General features: G+C 39.7%; 2 protein-coding genes and 1 pseudogene across 3 annotated transcripts; all 3 read right to left on the bottom strand.

Annotated features, from left to right (window-relative positions):
• Window positions 1-500: 500 nt before the first annotated feature.
• LOC108860634 (putative syntaxin-131) lies at window positions 501-2,944 on the bottom strand. The gene is made up of 13 exons (XM_018634497.2): window positions 2,795-2,944; window positions 2,652-2,693; window positions 2,259-2,363; window positions 2,080-2,185; window positions 1,889-1,977; window positions 1,733-1,806; window positions 1,615-1,657; window positions 1,465-1,525; window positions 1,343-1,368; window positions 1,194-1,271; window positions 1,027-1,107; window positions 898-963; window positions 501-808 (listed from the first exon to the last, which is right to left on the bottom strand). The coding sequence occupies exons 2-13, from the start codon at window positions 2,667-2,669 to the stop codon at window positions 632-634; spliced, it is 924 nt and encodes a 307-aa protein (XP_018489999.1). The 5' UTR covers window positions 2,670-2,693; window positions 2,795-2,944; the 3' UTR covers window positions 501-631.
• A 303-nt stretch (window positions 2,945-3,247) lies between these two features.
• LOC108862590 (uncharacterized) lies at window positions 3,248-8,962 on the bottom strand. 2 transcript variants are annotated; one of them, XM_018636767.2, is made up of 11 exons: window positions 8,802-8,962; window positions 7,384-7,834; window positions 7,120-7,297; window positions 6,807-7,035; window positions 6,532-6,671; window positions 6,139-6,428; window positions 5,810-6,022; window positions 5,244-5,741; window positions 4,494-5,159; window positions 3,885-4,424; window positions 3,248-3,790 (listed from the first exon to the last, which is right to left on the bottom strand). In XM_018636767.2, exons 2-11 carry the CDS (start codon window positions 7,654-7,656, stop codon window positions 3,566-3,568), a joined length of 3,252 nt encoding a protein of 1,083 aa, XP_018492269.1. In that variant the 5' UTR covers window positions 7,657-7,834; window positions 8,802-8,962; the 3' UTR covers window positions 3,248-3,565. The 2 variants fall into 2 exon arrangements, with proteins under 2 accessions (XP_018492269.1, XP_018492268.1); XM_018636766.2 differs by lacking the exon at window positions 8,802-8,962 and adding an exon at window positions 8,509-8,709.
• A 1,076-nt stretch (window positions 8,963-10,038) lies between these two features.
• LOC108859923 (5-methyltetrahydropteroyltriglutamate--homocysteine methyltransferase 2-like) lies at window positions 10,039-14,403 on the bottom strand (annotated as a pseudogene).
• Window positions 14,404-15,740: the final 1,337 nt, after the last annotated feature.

Here is a 15,740-nt window from a genome sequence, read left to right as displayed (position 1 = left end):
GGACGCGAGGTTTGTGATCTATCGGTTGTATAGAACCGAAGTCCTGAACCGAAAACAAAATATCAATGATATGATTATGGTATTGGTATGTAGCTTAAACCGAGAATCGTAAACCGAAATCGGAGCCGGTTAGTTACAGTGTGAGTTCATTTTAAGAAAAAAAGATGCAGCGAAGGATGACTGACTGATGCTGCGAAGGATGACCGTTATGCTTCATCCTTCTCTAAGGTCTTCCCATGAAGCAAATGTGAAGCTGGGGGTATCTTTTTCTCATCATTGTAAATCTGATAAAGGTTCATTCAGATTCTTGCGTCTCTTTTCCTCGGATAGTTTTTTTTCTTTCTGGATTTGTTTTGACATACACTACAGATATGAAAGATAAAAGTAAATTTCAACAGTTTTATTATTCACTTACCGTCTCCTGATTCCCTCTATATTCATATTCGTTAAGACTATGATGTTCAGCCTCTGGCAGTTGTTAGATAGTTAATTCATTCATTGAATCTGTCCAAAGAATACATCATTTTGATAGTGACAGTGGAAGGATGTTGTTTGATGCATTGATACATGCATGTGTATGTTAAACTGTTTTATACAAAAGCTTCAGAAGCAAGGCAGGGAGAAGAGAACCCTAAGCACCACCATGTTTCTGTGTCCATGGTTTGAGAACAGAGAGAAGGGTAATGATGATGATGATTAGAAGGATGAGGATGGCAATGCACATCCATTTCCTCGAACTTTTCTGTTTCTTTATTGCCTTTGTTAGCTGGTTGTTCCCGGATTGAACATGGTCCACAGCGCTTGAGACCTGTCAGAGCAGAAACAGGAGCAAGAAGGGTTTTGAAGAAAATATAAACTCAGGGTTTCATCAAAAGATAATGTAAGAGAATGTTTTACCATGTTCTCTATGTTGTCTAGCATCTCTCCCTGTGCATCCACCAGCACGGCCATATCAAGAAACACCTACCAACCAACCAAAGAGGTGAATCATTTTGAGAAATTTTGGTAAACCGGATCAAGGTCTACCTGTTGTAGGTCAAGGAGTTTCTTCTCTAGATCTCTGACAGCGTCATGGCGTTCCTGAATCTCAGCCAGTGTGTCCATTATCTGCATGCACGGAGACAGAAAATGAAGTAACTTGAGATACAAGTAACTGTTGTCTTGTTGCATAGGTAGTCGTCATAGTTACCAACCTGACCTCGTCCTTGCTCCATGATTGCTTTTTGGAAAATCTGCTCACTGTCTCCGGTTTCAATCAATCGATCAACCGTCTACACATCCGAAAACAGATTATCATGAATTTAATAGATTAAGTTGAAATCTAAAACTATTAAGTCCTTGCCTCTTCATCAGCTTGTTGGCCAGTCACTACCATTGTTCAAGAATCAAAAAAAAATGAATTAGCTAGGAGAAGATCATTAATAAGACAGTTGAATCTTTAGACAGGGATTCTCAATTTAAAACCTGTAAACACACGCCTCTCTACAACTTCTCTGTATTCTTGGTGAATATTTTGTCTTAGTGTCTGCAGAGAATAAAATTAAAAGCTTATGACAACTTTCTTACTTTCTTAAGAGAGCTTATGCTTTTGAGAATTTGCAGAAACCAGCTTACTTGGAATTCAGATATCTTGTCCTTGAACTTCTTTTTAACCGCGCTGGGGGGGGTTAAAGAAAACTCATTAGGAAGATAAGATATAGAGAGAGAAGCTTGAAGGGGAAGCAAAACTCACATAGTTGTAGCTGTTCTTGTTCTGTCTACTCCAGTTCCTTTACCACAACCTGGTTTACTCCGGTTCTCCAGATTCTGTAGAAATCAAGTCTGGTCTTAAACAAAGAAGAACTGATCAGAGAAAGAGAGGCAATAATGAATCATCTCTAAGCCTAACCTCCCTATCCAGTTCTTCAATCTTTCCTTTGATGAAACGAGAGATTCTTCCCACTTCATCCACATCTCTCTCCATCCTCTGTTTGATTGCTACAAGAAAAGAAAAAAACATATAGAAACCAAATTTCATTTCATCTTGAATCAAGAACTTTTTTTTTGTAAGTCTAAGAACTCGAACTGGTTTTGGATTACATTTCATTGCAGGAGCCTTAGTGACGGCTTTACTCTCCTCGTGTGCCCCCTGAAGCTTCTTGAGATGCTTCTCGAGCTTCTCATATTGCTTCTCGATTTCTTGAACCTGAAAAGTTGATATGATCTCAATGCACATATAAACATTTGACACAGACATAGAAGAGGTATAAGAAGGTTACCTTATTGAAGAAACCAGCGAGTCCAAGATCTCCAGAGTTATTGGGGCCATGTCCTGACTCAATATCGCTTCTATTAGATCGATCTCTCGAGAACTCTGAAGAACCCTGTCCAATAAAAAAGCACTCGTCACATATCTTCCGTTAAAATCCGACATATAAATATCAAGATTGTCGAGCAAAAGAGACGTCATATCGTGACAAATCTTGTGACACAAGTAATAAGCCCTACGAGTATCTATTTTCCTAAAACGAAGTTAGAGGTAATAATCAAAAACATTTTTCACTTTTGGTTTCAGTGCAAAATAATTACATGGGGAAACGAGATCATGGTGATCACGGTAATGTCCAAAGGGAAACGAAGAAAAGTTGAGAAGGAAAAAGATAAAGACAAACCTTTAAGAGGTCGTTCATTGTCGGAGAACTTCGGTTAGAGATCTATAAGATAGGAGAAAGAAATTTGTTGAACAATCAACCAAAATTCCAGATAAAGTTCAATAAATGGCCACAATTATAATTAATTAGAAGAAAAAACAAACCTGGTTTTATCATATAAACCCAGATCCCCCTAGTTCTCTTTCTTTTTGTGTTTCCTTTGATAATCCTAGACACAATTGATAAGATAGATAATCTAAAGAGAAGAAGAAGAGATAAGCCTATAAAGCAGAGCCCAAAATGAGATAGTTAGAAACGTAAGGTTAGGGTCAATGGTTAAAGATCTCTTTTGATATTTTATGTAGTGTTGTTTTTTTAACAACAAAAGAAAATTGGTAAATCTTGTTGATGACAGATCACTAAAATAATTAGTCAAACTCTTATTTTGGGACTATATCTTTCTTACGTGAAGAAGAATTAAATCAAACACAGAGAATGTCTGCATCTGCTCTCACACCTTTCTTGCCACGCAAGGCAACCTAAATTCACATTTTTAGCAATGGCGCAAGTTCATAGATCATATCAAGCCTTGACCGAAAAGGAAAAAAAGGATCATATCAAGCAAAATACCACACTTCTATAAAGCATGATATATCAAAGCTTTTTATTGTTATTTCGAGAGTACATCTAAAATGGTTTGTGAAGACTAATAAAGAGCTTCAGGTACACCAGTGATGTGCATGAACAACATGAGCATCATTCTCACGGCTAACAACTTGAAAGAAAAAAGAAGAGAGAAAATGACTGACGACTTTAGGGGAACCCCAATGTACAGTCGAGACAGCATCTGTACAAGTACAACTACAACTACAACACTTTTGAGAACGAGACCTGTTTGAGAAAGGTAATGATGTCTCATTCAGTCATCACTCACGTCAGTTCTGGTTCCTGACTACCTTCACACTGCTGTAGAAGCGGCGCAAATCCTTCATGGCTTTCTCTTCGACCTGGATAGAACGGATTGATGATGGAGCATCGACCTCTGGTTTGAACCAGCGGTTAGCTCCAGGCGAATCTGATGGAGATCCTTGCCCTGTTGCAACGGTGAAGCCTGCTGTTTTTGTCTTTGGACTGTGGGACAGAGACTGTTGCTTCTTCACCTAACATTAGACTCCCAAAACAAAAACAAATAAGCAACAAAACAATCTTGTTTGTTTCTATAGAGGTCTTGCCAAAACAGAGGAGTAAACGTACCTGCTGCATCTGGATATCTCTGAGAGAAGGTCGAGAAACGTGAGGAGGAGTTGCAGAAGAAGCCCAAGGAGGAGTTCCTCTCTCCACATCAGATTGCTGCAAACTCCTGGTTGATTCCACAGGAATCGGCTTCGAAGTCAAGAAAGAACTCAGCAGTATCTTTCCTTCGGTTTTACCACAAGACTCATCCCCTAACTGAAGTTTAGCAGTCCTAACAGGCTCATGAGGCTGAGGAGTCTTGCTTTGTTCGTCTTGAATATCTCGGAGAGAAGAGTACCCCTTTGAAACCACCTTAGCAGCACCACCCCATGCAGGACCTTCGTTCTTGGGCTTTGGTGGAGGAGGAGCAACAACAGGTTTAGGGTTATCGTCAAGAGCGCCAGTCAAGAACATGGACAGCCCTCCCTTTCTGTTCTTCTTCTTGTTTGCTTTCGCTGCAACTTTCTTGCATCTCGGTGATTCAGGTGGATTATCTTTCTTCAAGTCTGCTTCTTTGGTGAACTCGCTAACTATCGTCACATCCAACATAGCATTGCCCTCCTATTTAAGGAAGCAAACGATTATTCAACAGATGCAGACGGAACAAATATGAAAGATAATGAAACTCACCTTTGGCTTGATAGTTTCAGCGGCTTCCTCGGTTTCTTTATTGTGCATTGTATCTATTTCCACTTTAACTTCACCAAACTCAGGGAGACTCTCAACCTGTGCAAACCTCTGTTTTCCCTTTTTCTTCTTTTTCCTTAAACCATCAGCCTTCTTGTTAGCCTTTCCATCTAGTGGCGAAGCTGACGATGATTTCGCCTCTGGTGACTCTTCAACAGAGATTCCAAGTTCCACAAGTGAAATTTCAATATTTAGTTTCTTCTGAAGTTTGGCTATTTGCTGATCATCAAGAGCTTGTCCTCTTGTTAGCTTTGCTTCAAGGATCTCAATCTGTTGCAATTTCTTCCTCAGAGCCCGGACTTCTTTGGTATTACGTTGAGCCAGCTCATCCTCTGGTTGCAAGAAGGAAGAGGCTCCTTCAGTGATGCAGGAGAAGTGTTTCACATGGTTGTCACGAGTTCGTAAGATGTCGCTCTCGCTTTCCTCCTCTTCGCTATCTATAACAACAGGGAATGTGGCTGTTGGTGTTGGAAGTGGTCGGGAGCTCCATGCTTCAGATGATCTGTCATCTAGGAGTTTCTCAAGATTGGCAAGAACATCAGGTGATGTATTTGCAATTGTTTGGGGAGCAACGGTCAGAATAAAGTCAAGGTTTCGGATTACAAGGTCCTGCAGGAAGAACACAGTGTAAAGTAATCATCAGACAAAACAAAACTTCTCTTTGTTTATTGACAAAGGAACGGTTAGGATTACCTCACAGTACTTCTTGAGGTCATGAGCTCCAAGTGAATCAGCAATTTCAAGCAGTTGAATAGCATTTCGAGGCTCTACTATACACTCCGCTGCCACCTTCTCGCATAAACTTTTCAAACTAGGTGCTGTCCGCTCCTTGGGATTATCATGTTGCGCGGATGGTAAGACGCTAACCGACTCCACATCATCAAACATAAAACCCTCGTCAAGTTCTTCATGTTGTTCTCTCCTAGTTTCATCCGCTTGCACAGTGAGATAATTGGTAAGCGCAGCAGGAGCATAGGCAGGGTGATACAGAGAAGCCACAACCATAAGATGTGTTTCGCCAACAGCAACTGTGGTTGCTCTTTTCAAGTTGTGGATGCGAGAAGGAGACGGTGGCACATCTTTACCTGTCTTCCCATCCCACATGTAAACTTCACCTGTACTAGTAGCAGCAGACGCCCAGTATTTACCAGCTGAAATGCTCACAACTGTTTTCCCTTGCAGACTATGCAACTGCAGGGGAAATGTTTTTTAGATTCTTATTTAGTTTTAAAGAATTAAAAGACAAGGTTGATACCAACCTGTTGGCTTTTAAGACTGGAGTCAGAAGAAACCCAATAAAACAATGCACCATCTTCTGCTAGAGCCATGCTGTGTACCATTCCTGCAGCTATTGCAGTCACTCTAAGAGGTCTCCTTCGATGAAAATTCAATAGCGTGTTCCCAGCTTTCTTTAGATTCCGGGAAACAACAACACGTCTCGGAGTCACCAGCCGATGACCCCAGGTGTACACCTGGTTACAGAAGAAAGAAAGAAATACTAAAGAAACATAAATTTTGTATCCAGTTTAATCCAAAAGATCATATACATTCAATGAACATCAAACATCAAGTAGTCAGAAATTTTTACCTCTCCGTCTTCTCGCAACACGAGAGTGTGATATTTTGCAGATGAAATAGCGGTGAAAACTTTTCCTTTCAAGTAATCAACTAATCTGGGAAAATAGTTTGATGCTGAGTTGGAGGTTCCATAACCAAGCTGACCTTCCTTGTTGCATCCCCAAGTGAAAACCTCACCGCAATCAGATACTACGGCGGTATGTTTGTTTGCTGCAGAAACAGCTACAATCTTGGCCTTTAACGAAGTCACTTTGCGGGGTGTTGCCTGAGTATCCACAGATGTATAACCAAGTTGGCCCTCTACATGAGCAACACAAACAACATCAGACTCTAGGATAGAAGACTAGAACTTGAGTTAGAGATGACATTCACTGAAAAAAAAAAAGTTTAATAAATGCTTTACCTCTATTGGAACCCCAAGTTAACACGTCTCCGGTTTCAGTAGCAATAACAGTATGGTGCTTAGCTGCTGCAACTGCCTTCACTCTGCGAGTTCCTAAACCAGATATCACCTTCCGGGGAGTGATAACTGCAGCTTGACCACTGAAATAAATAAAAACAGAATATCAAACTCAGTTGCGGTTAACATAACAGGAACTCAATTTTGGATCATTAAAATTTTGTAGGAAAGAAAGTAAATAAAGTCCTTGTGGTGAAGGCACCATATAAGAGAATTACCTGTGAATGTCAAACTCAGGATGTCCAAGGCGGCCTCCCCTTCCAAAACCCCAAGTGTAGACTTCTCCATGGGAACTAATGGCAACACTATGGAACTTTGCAGCAGAGACAGACTTAATAAAACAACCGTGCAGTGAATCAACTCTGCCGGGTAGCTTCTGAACATCTTGATTGCCAGTTCCAAGTTGGTAGTTTGCACCATTACCCCAGCTGAACACCTCTGTAGCCACTGACAAGGAAGAACAAAGAAAAAGAGTGACGAAAAGATTTACTGTATTCCCATAAATGTGAAGATTGAGAAGAGATTAGTAACCTGAACTATGCTGCTCACCAATGACCTGAGCCACTGGGCCTGAGACCAAGTCAACGGGTGTTCTCGACTTTATGTCTTCTAGAGTAAAAGAAGCACCAGAGTCAATTAGTACACTAGCCACCGCGAGATGCCCAAAATGCAAAGCTCTGTGGAGACTACTCCAACCAGATTCTCCATCCTGAAGCAAATAGAAAGGAGGAGTAAGTACAACTGATGGCACTTTTTGAATTTCAAAGACACAAGCAGAGAGAGTAGGTGACGAACCCTAGCATCAGGATCAGCGCCAGTAGCAAGCAGTCTCCTAACAATAGGAATGTGGTTTCTCCAGACTGCAACATGCAGAGGAGTGAGACCACATGGGTTCCTTAAATTCAGAATGCCACCGCTCTTCTTCAGTACGTTCAGTGCTGATTCGACATCAACCAATGACCCTTCCCGTATAGCAACCCACAGATCTTTCTTAGCTCCTGAAAGTGAGCTTTTACGAGGAGTCTGCAACTTCGTCTTATGGGTTTGAGGAGAGACTGAGACTTCCATTATCTCTAGGCGGTAACAATGTTACGTCTAGAACAAGTACCCCTCCAGAGAGTAAGACTCTTTCAATAACTTAAACAAAAAGGAGAATCAAAAGGATTTGTTATTTCCCTCTACGGACTTTAATGCCATGCTAGAGCTAAAATCTTCGCAATCACTTCATAAGAGCGCAGAAAAGTCCCTGAATGATCATAAAAAAAATTAGAAGAATGTTATAAATATATTTGGATTTCTAAAATTAACAACAAAGAATAAACAAGTTAAAAAGAGTTACGGAAAGCATAGCTCCTTTTCTGAATATAGGCATATCTAAGCACAGCTTCAAGTGACTAATACTTGCACCAACCGCAAAGCAAAGAATCTATATACTCAAACAACACTAGAGAGACGTGTAAATCTTAACGAAAAAACTGGACATAAAAAGCAAAAAAAAAAAAATGAAGAACAATACAAAATCCAGAGAAAAGATGGCACCTTTGATAACTAACACAAAGGAACATTGAGCTTAGATCTCTTATCAGTCTTAAAGTGATAGCATTTGGTGAGAAACTCATTATTAATTCATAGATAAACTTAGAGAAAGCACACAAATCGAGAATGACAGAACAGATAGACTCGATCAAACGCAAATCATCTATCACAAAAAAACTCACAATTCTACCCATTAAAACAGACAAAAGAAATCTATCACTCAAAATCAAGACTTTAAATTAAAAAAATCTCCCCATTTTCCAATCAGTCATCATCAGACAAAGATTTAAAAAACGATTTCGATGCTGTTTTATTGTAATTTATAAACTGACATTGAGTTTAAACTAATCAGACAGAAGAGGGGAGAAACTAATTTCTGTTTACCTGAAATCGAACTGACTCCGATGTTTTTTTTAACAAGACAGAGGAAAATCGATCAGCAAAGAGATGTATTTATTATAACAGAGGAAGAGAGGATCAATGAGCACAATGGAATCTTGTGTGAAAAAATCAATGTGTAAAAAGCGAATCAAACACAGAATATACCCTCTTCCTTAGAGAAACAAGCAGAGGCCGTAAATACAAAAGAGTTTTTCTGAATGAATGAACCGTAGAGGAAAGAGGTGAGGGGGTAATTCGGTAATTTAACCCGGACTAAATGACGTTAAAGCCCTTACAGTTAGTAGAGAGAGAGAGATGATGAATTGAAGTCCATGTCTCGTCTCTTCCCAGCCACCTAAACAGGTTTGCTCCCGAGAGAAAGGCTCTCAGTGATGACATCTGGCGACACGTTGCGACATGTCTGAGTGAGAAGAAGTCGTTCGCACAGTCATAAAAAGTGTCCGAACCCGACGATAGAGTTCTTTCCACCTCTTTTTTCTTTTTCTGAAAATTCTGAGGGATAAAATGGTAAAAGAGTAATTCTACGGATGCTAAATCATAGGAAAGGCTAAATCAAAGGTATAACGTGACGCGTCAGCTATCGTGACAAAGGTTTATGACGTGGACTTTAGTTATTGGACCTCACGTCTTCTCTCTGCCATCCATATGTCCATGTCACGAAGCTGAGAGAAACCTGCTAACTGAAAGGGAAGTTACTGGCCTAAGAAAAAACATTGTAAATAGTATCAAGCAAATTCATAATAGTTTTGCCTTTCTCATGAAGATAATAGCTTCATTCCATCCATTGATTAGTGATCCCTCACTCTTATTTGTCATCCATCATGGATAATCCATCACATCTTACATTGTCATAGAGATTTTTAAGAAAAGTTATATTTAAGTCATTCATTGAATCATTTGTATTATTAATGCGTTAGATATAATACCATGCACTACTCCAGACTTTCAGCTCGGAATGTTTTTTTTTTTTTTTTTGAATAATCGGGAGGTGATCCGGCGACCGTGGCCAACCGACTAATCTCCCTGAATCTGGAATCAGCCTGTGTCTGTACCCTCAAGGGGCCTAAGTCATTCCGTGGCCAGCGCGTATCGAATCAAGGTCCGTATTAGAGTCTTTGGCTTTCTAAGACCACTAGGCCAACTTGCGCTGGTTTTCAGCTCGGAATGTTAGTTTAAGTTTCAGTTTAAAACAAAGCCTATATACCATGCAAAACAAGAAATACTTTTAGTTCTCTAGTATACATAAGCATATAACAACACGTCAAGTCTCCACATAACACCATTATATAATATGCTCGAATCGAAATTAAAGTATAAAAACATGCACCTTTGGCTTTCAATTTTTCATGGTAACATATCAGCCCTTATCATGCATACTGCTATTGGATTCTTAACTCTACAGCACCGGCGCTTCTTTTTTTTTTTTTGAGCAACAGCACTGGTGCTTTTTGACATTCTTTTCCTTCAATTTATCTTCTGTTGGTTTGCTCTGTTTAGGATATAAATCGTCATTCTCATTCAACTGGCCAGAGAAAACAAAGATACATACATATAACATTGCAAAAAGATAAAGCCTCTTCAAAAGAGAAGACATTTCATCAAAACCTAATTTTGGCTATTTTCTTGGAAGAAAAGTTATTCAAATCAAACAAACACAAACCATGAAAAAAAAGAATCCCGGAAATAATACATAATATCTTCAAGCTTCTTCACTTGGCACCAGCGAGCTGGGAGCGGATAAGCTTAGCCGCATCAACCATGTTCTTAAGTGCTGGCTTAACCTCAGTGTACTTCCTTGTCTTGAGACCACAGTCAGGGTTAACCCACAAGATGTTCTGCTCAAGAACCGCAAGCATCTTGTTGATCCTGTCTGCAATTTCATCTGTGGATGGTATTCTCGGTGAGTGGATGTCGTACACACCAGGACCGATACCTGCACCGTACTTCACTCCTTCGCGGAACACAGAGAGAAGCTTCTCGTCTGAACGCGAGTTCTCAATGGTGATAACATCAGCATCCATGTCGATGATGGAGTGGATAATGTCGTTGAAGTTTGAGTAGCACATGTGAGTGTGAATCTGAGGAAAGACAGAAGAACAGATAAGAAGTTAGTAACAGAAACATGTAGTTCAAAAAAAAAAGTTCGTTACAGAAACATTCAACACTATTTGAAATCTTATAAGCAATGTAGTTCCGTCTAGGCGGCAAATCAGTTATAGCTGAATTTTTTTTTTTTTTTAAATTCGATTTATATGATTTAGATCTATTTAAACCATTATAAAACTAGTTGAAATTTGTTTAAATCTATTTAAATTAGTCCAAAACTATTTATTAATCAATAATGTGCAAATTCATAAATTTGTCTACTTTTTTTTGGTATCTAAATTTTTTAATTTATCAAAATAATTTTATAACTATAAGAAACTATAATATCTAATACAAAATTTAATATATATATATATATATATATATTAATTTCGTTAATTTGTAAGCTCCTAATAATCCTTCTAGTCTTTTCTATAAAGCACCTAGGTACTAGTTATGGCCTAGCTATTTTTCCAACATTGCTTATAAGTATGTTTACCTGAGTGCTGTCTTGGACGCCACAGTTAGTAATTCTGAAAGAGTGAACAGCCCAATCCAAGTAATGTAGAAAGAGTGTTCTGCTTTCCGAAGAGGCAACCCTTCTCTAAGCGCAGCTTCATCTATCTGAATGACTCCAATACTTACCACCTTTCTCTAGGTCTTCCACTTCGTCTTTGATAGCCAAAGCGATCTGGTAACAAGTCTCGTGCCTAGGCTGGTCGTTTCTGACAAAAGACCAGTTAAGAATCGTGACCGGTCCTGTGAGCATACCCTTCATGGGACGTTTGGTCATGCTCTGAGCCGTTGAGGACCAGAAGACTGTCATCGGCTTGGGACGGCTCACGTCACCGTATATGATCGGTGGCTTCACACAACGTGATCCATAGGATTGTACCCATCCGTTAGCTGTGAATGCGAAACCTGATAACTGCTCTCCAAAGTACTCAACCATGTCGTTTCTCTAACAATGTTTGTTAATGAGAGAGGTAGAAAACAGAACGGTGTGATGAGTTTTTATAGGTTTTTGCAGTTTGTTTTTTTATTAAACTCACCTCAGGCTCTCCGTGGACAAGTACATCGATGTCAAGATCTTCTTGGATGTCAACAACCTTCTTGATCTCTTCCTTGATGGCCTTAACATAGTCCTCCTCAGAGATTCTAGTACAAGAGAGAGATCAAGAGGGTTCCAGCTAGCATCAAAATAAAGTCACTAAACCGTTTAATGATTGTGCTTAAGAGACTAACTTCTTGGCCTTGTATTCACGGCGAACCCTCCTGAGTTCAACGGTCTGTGGGAAGGATCCAATGGTTGTGGTTGGGAGGATGGGAAGGTTCAACTTCTTCTGCTGAGCATCTAGCCTTGCGCTAACTTCAGTTGCACGGCGGTGGTCTGATCCCTTCAAAGCAGCAGCCTGTGATAACAAATCATCAATATCAATACTACTAAACATGAATAAAAGCTTGAGTTTGACGCATGAACTTACAGCCTTCTGGACAGACTCGTTGGTGACTCTTGGGGAAGACCACCTCCTTGAAGACAAAGCCGCAGCGTTGGCAGAGAAGAAGCTCTGAAAGAGTTAAGTGTTAGAGAGTTTGTATAGTGTTTAGGGTTCACTAGAGAAACAAGTTTTTCTTCTTTTTTGCAATACCTGATTAGTCTGACCAACCAAAGCCTTGGCCAAAGCGTCAACTTCAACAACCTTCTGAGCGGCAAAAGCTAACCACGACTTGATTTCAGCATCCAGCTTAGTCTCGTTAACAAGGTCAACGGCAGTGTGGAGAAGAGAGCAAGAGGTTGAGACCACAAGCTTATCTGCACCAATGATTGCACAATAGATATAACCAATGACTTAAAGATAATAATATTCCACAAGTAGGATGATTAATACCTTTACCAACAACACCCTCAAGTGACTGCAAGGTGATGAGAGAAGCAGCGAGGTCATTAGCCCATATGTTCCTTCCGTCAACAACACCAGCAAAGAGGTACTTTCCCTGAGGGAAACCAGACTTGATCAAGTCAATGGTCTTGGTTCCACGGATCAAATCAAATCCAAAGGCGGTCACACCCTTCAAAGAAGTAAGGATCTTGTATGCTTCAGCAGGGACATCAGCGAAGTAAGTCTCCACAAGAACGTTCAGACCAGAGAGAGCTGATTCAAGCTCAGCATAGGCGCCGCTAAAGGCCTGGAGTTTGTGACCCTCGAGATCCATGACAAAGAGTGGCTCGTCAAACTGAATCCAGGTGGCACCAGCTCCCTTAAGCTCCTCAATGACTTCCCTGAGCAACAAAGGCATAGTCAGAAACACATTTCATAGCCTCAAATAGAGCATTTGATAAAATTTGTAAACCGCCTAAATATAGAACTGTTACAAATAACGAGTAGATTCATAGATTTAGATAAGAAACAACTTAAAATAAACCAAATTTGATACCTGCTACTCTAGCTAATTCTCCACCCTTTCCAAATTTGATTTCTATATTATGTATGGCCGTGTCTAATGGCATATCGGTTGAAGTAGATAGAGTAACTACTTACTTGTAGATTGGGAGGATTTTGGGGAGAAGGGAGAGAAGATCAAAAGACTTGTCAACACCCTTTGCAAGCTTGGAAAGAAGCAAGTAAGAAACAGGGCCAACAAGTACAGGGACTGTCTCAATACCAAGCTGGCATAAAAACAAGTACTCTCAGTATAGTAACCAAAAAAAAAAACTATGTTCAAATGAGATATAAGTGAGTAATGAATGGTACATACAGCTTTGGCCTCCTTGTACTCATTGACAGCCTTGTGAGATCCGTAAGAGAATTTAACTTCAGGACCCAACTCAGGAACAATGTAATGGCTTGCAACAAACAAAAACAGAGAAAAGGTATGTTAACCACAATGTGTCAGACAAGAGAAAGGAAGTAGAGAACTCACTAGTTGGTGTCAAACCACTTGGTCATTTTCCATGGCTGGAACAGAGGCGTTACCTCTAGCCATGGAGAAGTAAACGTCAAAACCGATCTCGCCACTGTTCCAACCGTATCTAGGAGGAACAGCACCGAGCATGGCGGTGGTGTCTAGCACTTGATCATAGTAAGCAAAAGTGTTGCTTGGGATGTACTTAATCCCAGCTGAAGACATCTGTTTCCAGATGTCTGACCTGAGATCAGCTGAGACCTTCTTCAAATCTTCTGCGGTGGACTTGCCATCCCAGAAAGATTCCAAAGCGAACTTGAGCTCTCTCTTAGGTCCCATACGAGGGTATCCAACAATGTGAGATGCCATTTTGATTTTCCTTTTTTAAAACTATAACCAAAAAAAAAAAAATTGAAATCAGGTTCAAAGCAGAGTCTTTATATCATAGAAAGAGATAAGTCCAACATAAAAAGCAGAGACGATGAGAGAACAGAACATAACAGAACCGTAACTACTTTAAACAGAGATATGCATGGACAAATCTGAAAAACATCAAAAAAAAAATCTGAAAAACATCAATATCTCTACATCTATTATTCGATAAAGACTCACTCACCAGATTGTATATAAGTTATTAGAAAACACACAAGGCGAGGAAAGGAGATTCTAAACGCTAATACAACGAGCAAAACAAAATGAAAAGCGAGGAGGAGAGCTATAGATAAAGAAGAGAGTGAGAGAGGAATAGGTCATGCTTAAACTGGGAGGAGAAGCGTTACTTACGGAGTTTGAACCGGAGAAGGGATGGGATGAGAGCGACGATGGAGAGTGCCTCTCTGTTACCTTATTTATAGCCATAATTATACTGTACACTCTCCCTGTGGTGGTTGATTATTTTCTATCAAATTTATTATTTTCATACACTTGTATACTAGTGTATTATAATATCAATGGAACCTATGTTCATGTATCCAACAAGTTTTAACTCTGGTCTAGTTTTGTAGTTTGAAACTCTTTTAAATTAAGGGCGTGGTCAAGTTTGTACAACTTTTGAGTTTTGACAAGTATACATGTATAGTGACCGGCTATTAGTTAAAACAAATGTATTGGCGGCATGGCACTACATTTCTAAGCTGTTTATTTTAAAGCAAAACTTGAACAGAATTCTAAAGGGTAAAATAATGTATATTAGGTTAATTACGGAATTAAAACGTGAATGTGGGAGGAGAGTTGGTGTGTGTGTGTGTGAGTGTTTCCGCATGGGGATAAAGGAGGAAGCAGGATTGGTGGGTAGAGGTGGGATCAACAATGGGGGGGGGGGGGGGGGGGGGGGGGGGGTTAGTGAGATTGACAACGTCTTGTACAACCAAACTGCCTCACGAACCAATTGGCGATTTTGTTTGGTAAACAAAAGTAGTAGGTGAAGGATTATGATATATCTCACGTTCCCTTCCCTTGTATGTATGCTTCTTCAGATATATTACTGGTTGACTATGTATATTTTTATTTAAACATATGTCTTCATGCTTTGATGATGAGGATTAGTAAAACGTGTATAGTGTATGCAAAGAAGTCTGACTATAAAATGATAAAACTATGTGAGTAAAGAATATTCCATCCTCTTTTGGACGAATATCCTACGACTTGAATATAGTAAGTAGAGTCCAGACCTGACCAGTGACCAAACCTAGAAAACAGACCTGATACCATGACCGCAGCAGGAACTAAGTCTTTTGTTTAGTCAGGTACAAAACAAACCGGATCATCTTACACCACTCTGCTTCACTTCGCAATCATTGCCTTCAGCTTCCGAAACAAAGTTGGGTGGTTGGTTGTTGATGTGTTAGCTAGTTGCTTCTTGCTTTTTCAAGAACTTGAATATCTGATCAAATACATGTAAGATCAATCATAACAAAAAAAGGTTCAGAGTATAATGATGCCACTAAAACTTTTGGTCTAAACTAAAGCACAATGGTCTAATCAGTCTTCACATTTTTGCTTTCTTCAGTCGACCGAACACCCCGAGGTTACAAGAAAAACTTATGCAAACTATAACAACACATAAGTCATTAAATAATTCCAAACTTAAGAAAATTATTGAGAAACCATAAAGAAACACATGTCTTATCCAATTGCACCACGGAGATGATGACACTCATCACGCAGAAACTCAGGTGCTTCAGAAGAACCCCTTGACCATGATACAAAAGTAGTCTTACGCAAAC

Source organism: Raphanus sativus, chromosome 5 (genome assembly GCF_000801105.2).
Source record: "Raphanus sativus cultivar WK10039 chromosome 5, ASM80110v3, whole genome shotgun sequence".
NCBI classification, from domain to species: Eukaryota; Viridiplantae; Streptophyta; class Magnoliopsida; order Brassicales; family Brassicaceae; genus Raphanus; species Raphanus sativus.
Note: the sequence above shows the minus strand (reverse complement) of the source record. Positions and strands in the feature narration are given on the sequence as shown.

What these genes read in the sequence shown, in the direction of transcription:
- LOC108860634 (XM_018634497.2), bottom strand. An exon ending in TCGCTGGTTTCTTCAATAAG is followed by an intron (nt 2,186 to 2,258) that starts GTAACCTTCTTA and finishes TCAACTTTTCAG; the next exon opens with GTTCAAGAAATCGAGAAGCA. An exon ending in TAGACAACATAGAGAACATG is followed by an intron (nt 809 to 897) that starts GTAAAACATTCT and finishes CTGCTCTGACAG; the next exon opens with GTCTCAAGCGCTGTGGACCA.
- LOC108862590 (XM_018636767.2), bottom strand. Translation starts at nt 7,656, where the DNA reads ATGGAAGTCTCAGTCTCTCCTCAAACCCATAAGACGAAGTTGCAGACT. An exon ending in TGGTGAGCAGCATAGTTCAG is followed by an intron (nt 7,036 to 7,119) that starts GTTACTAATCTC and finishes CTTCCTTGTCAG; the next exon opens with TGGCTACAGAGGTGTTCAGC. An exon ending in TGTTGCGAGAAGACGGAGAG is followed by an intron (nt 6,023 to 6,138) that starts GTAAAAATTTCT and finishes TTCTGTAACCAG; the next exon opens with GTGTACACCTGGGGTCATCG.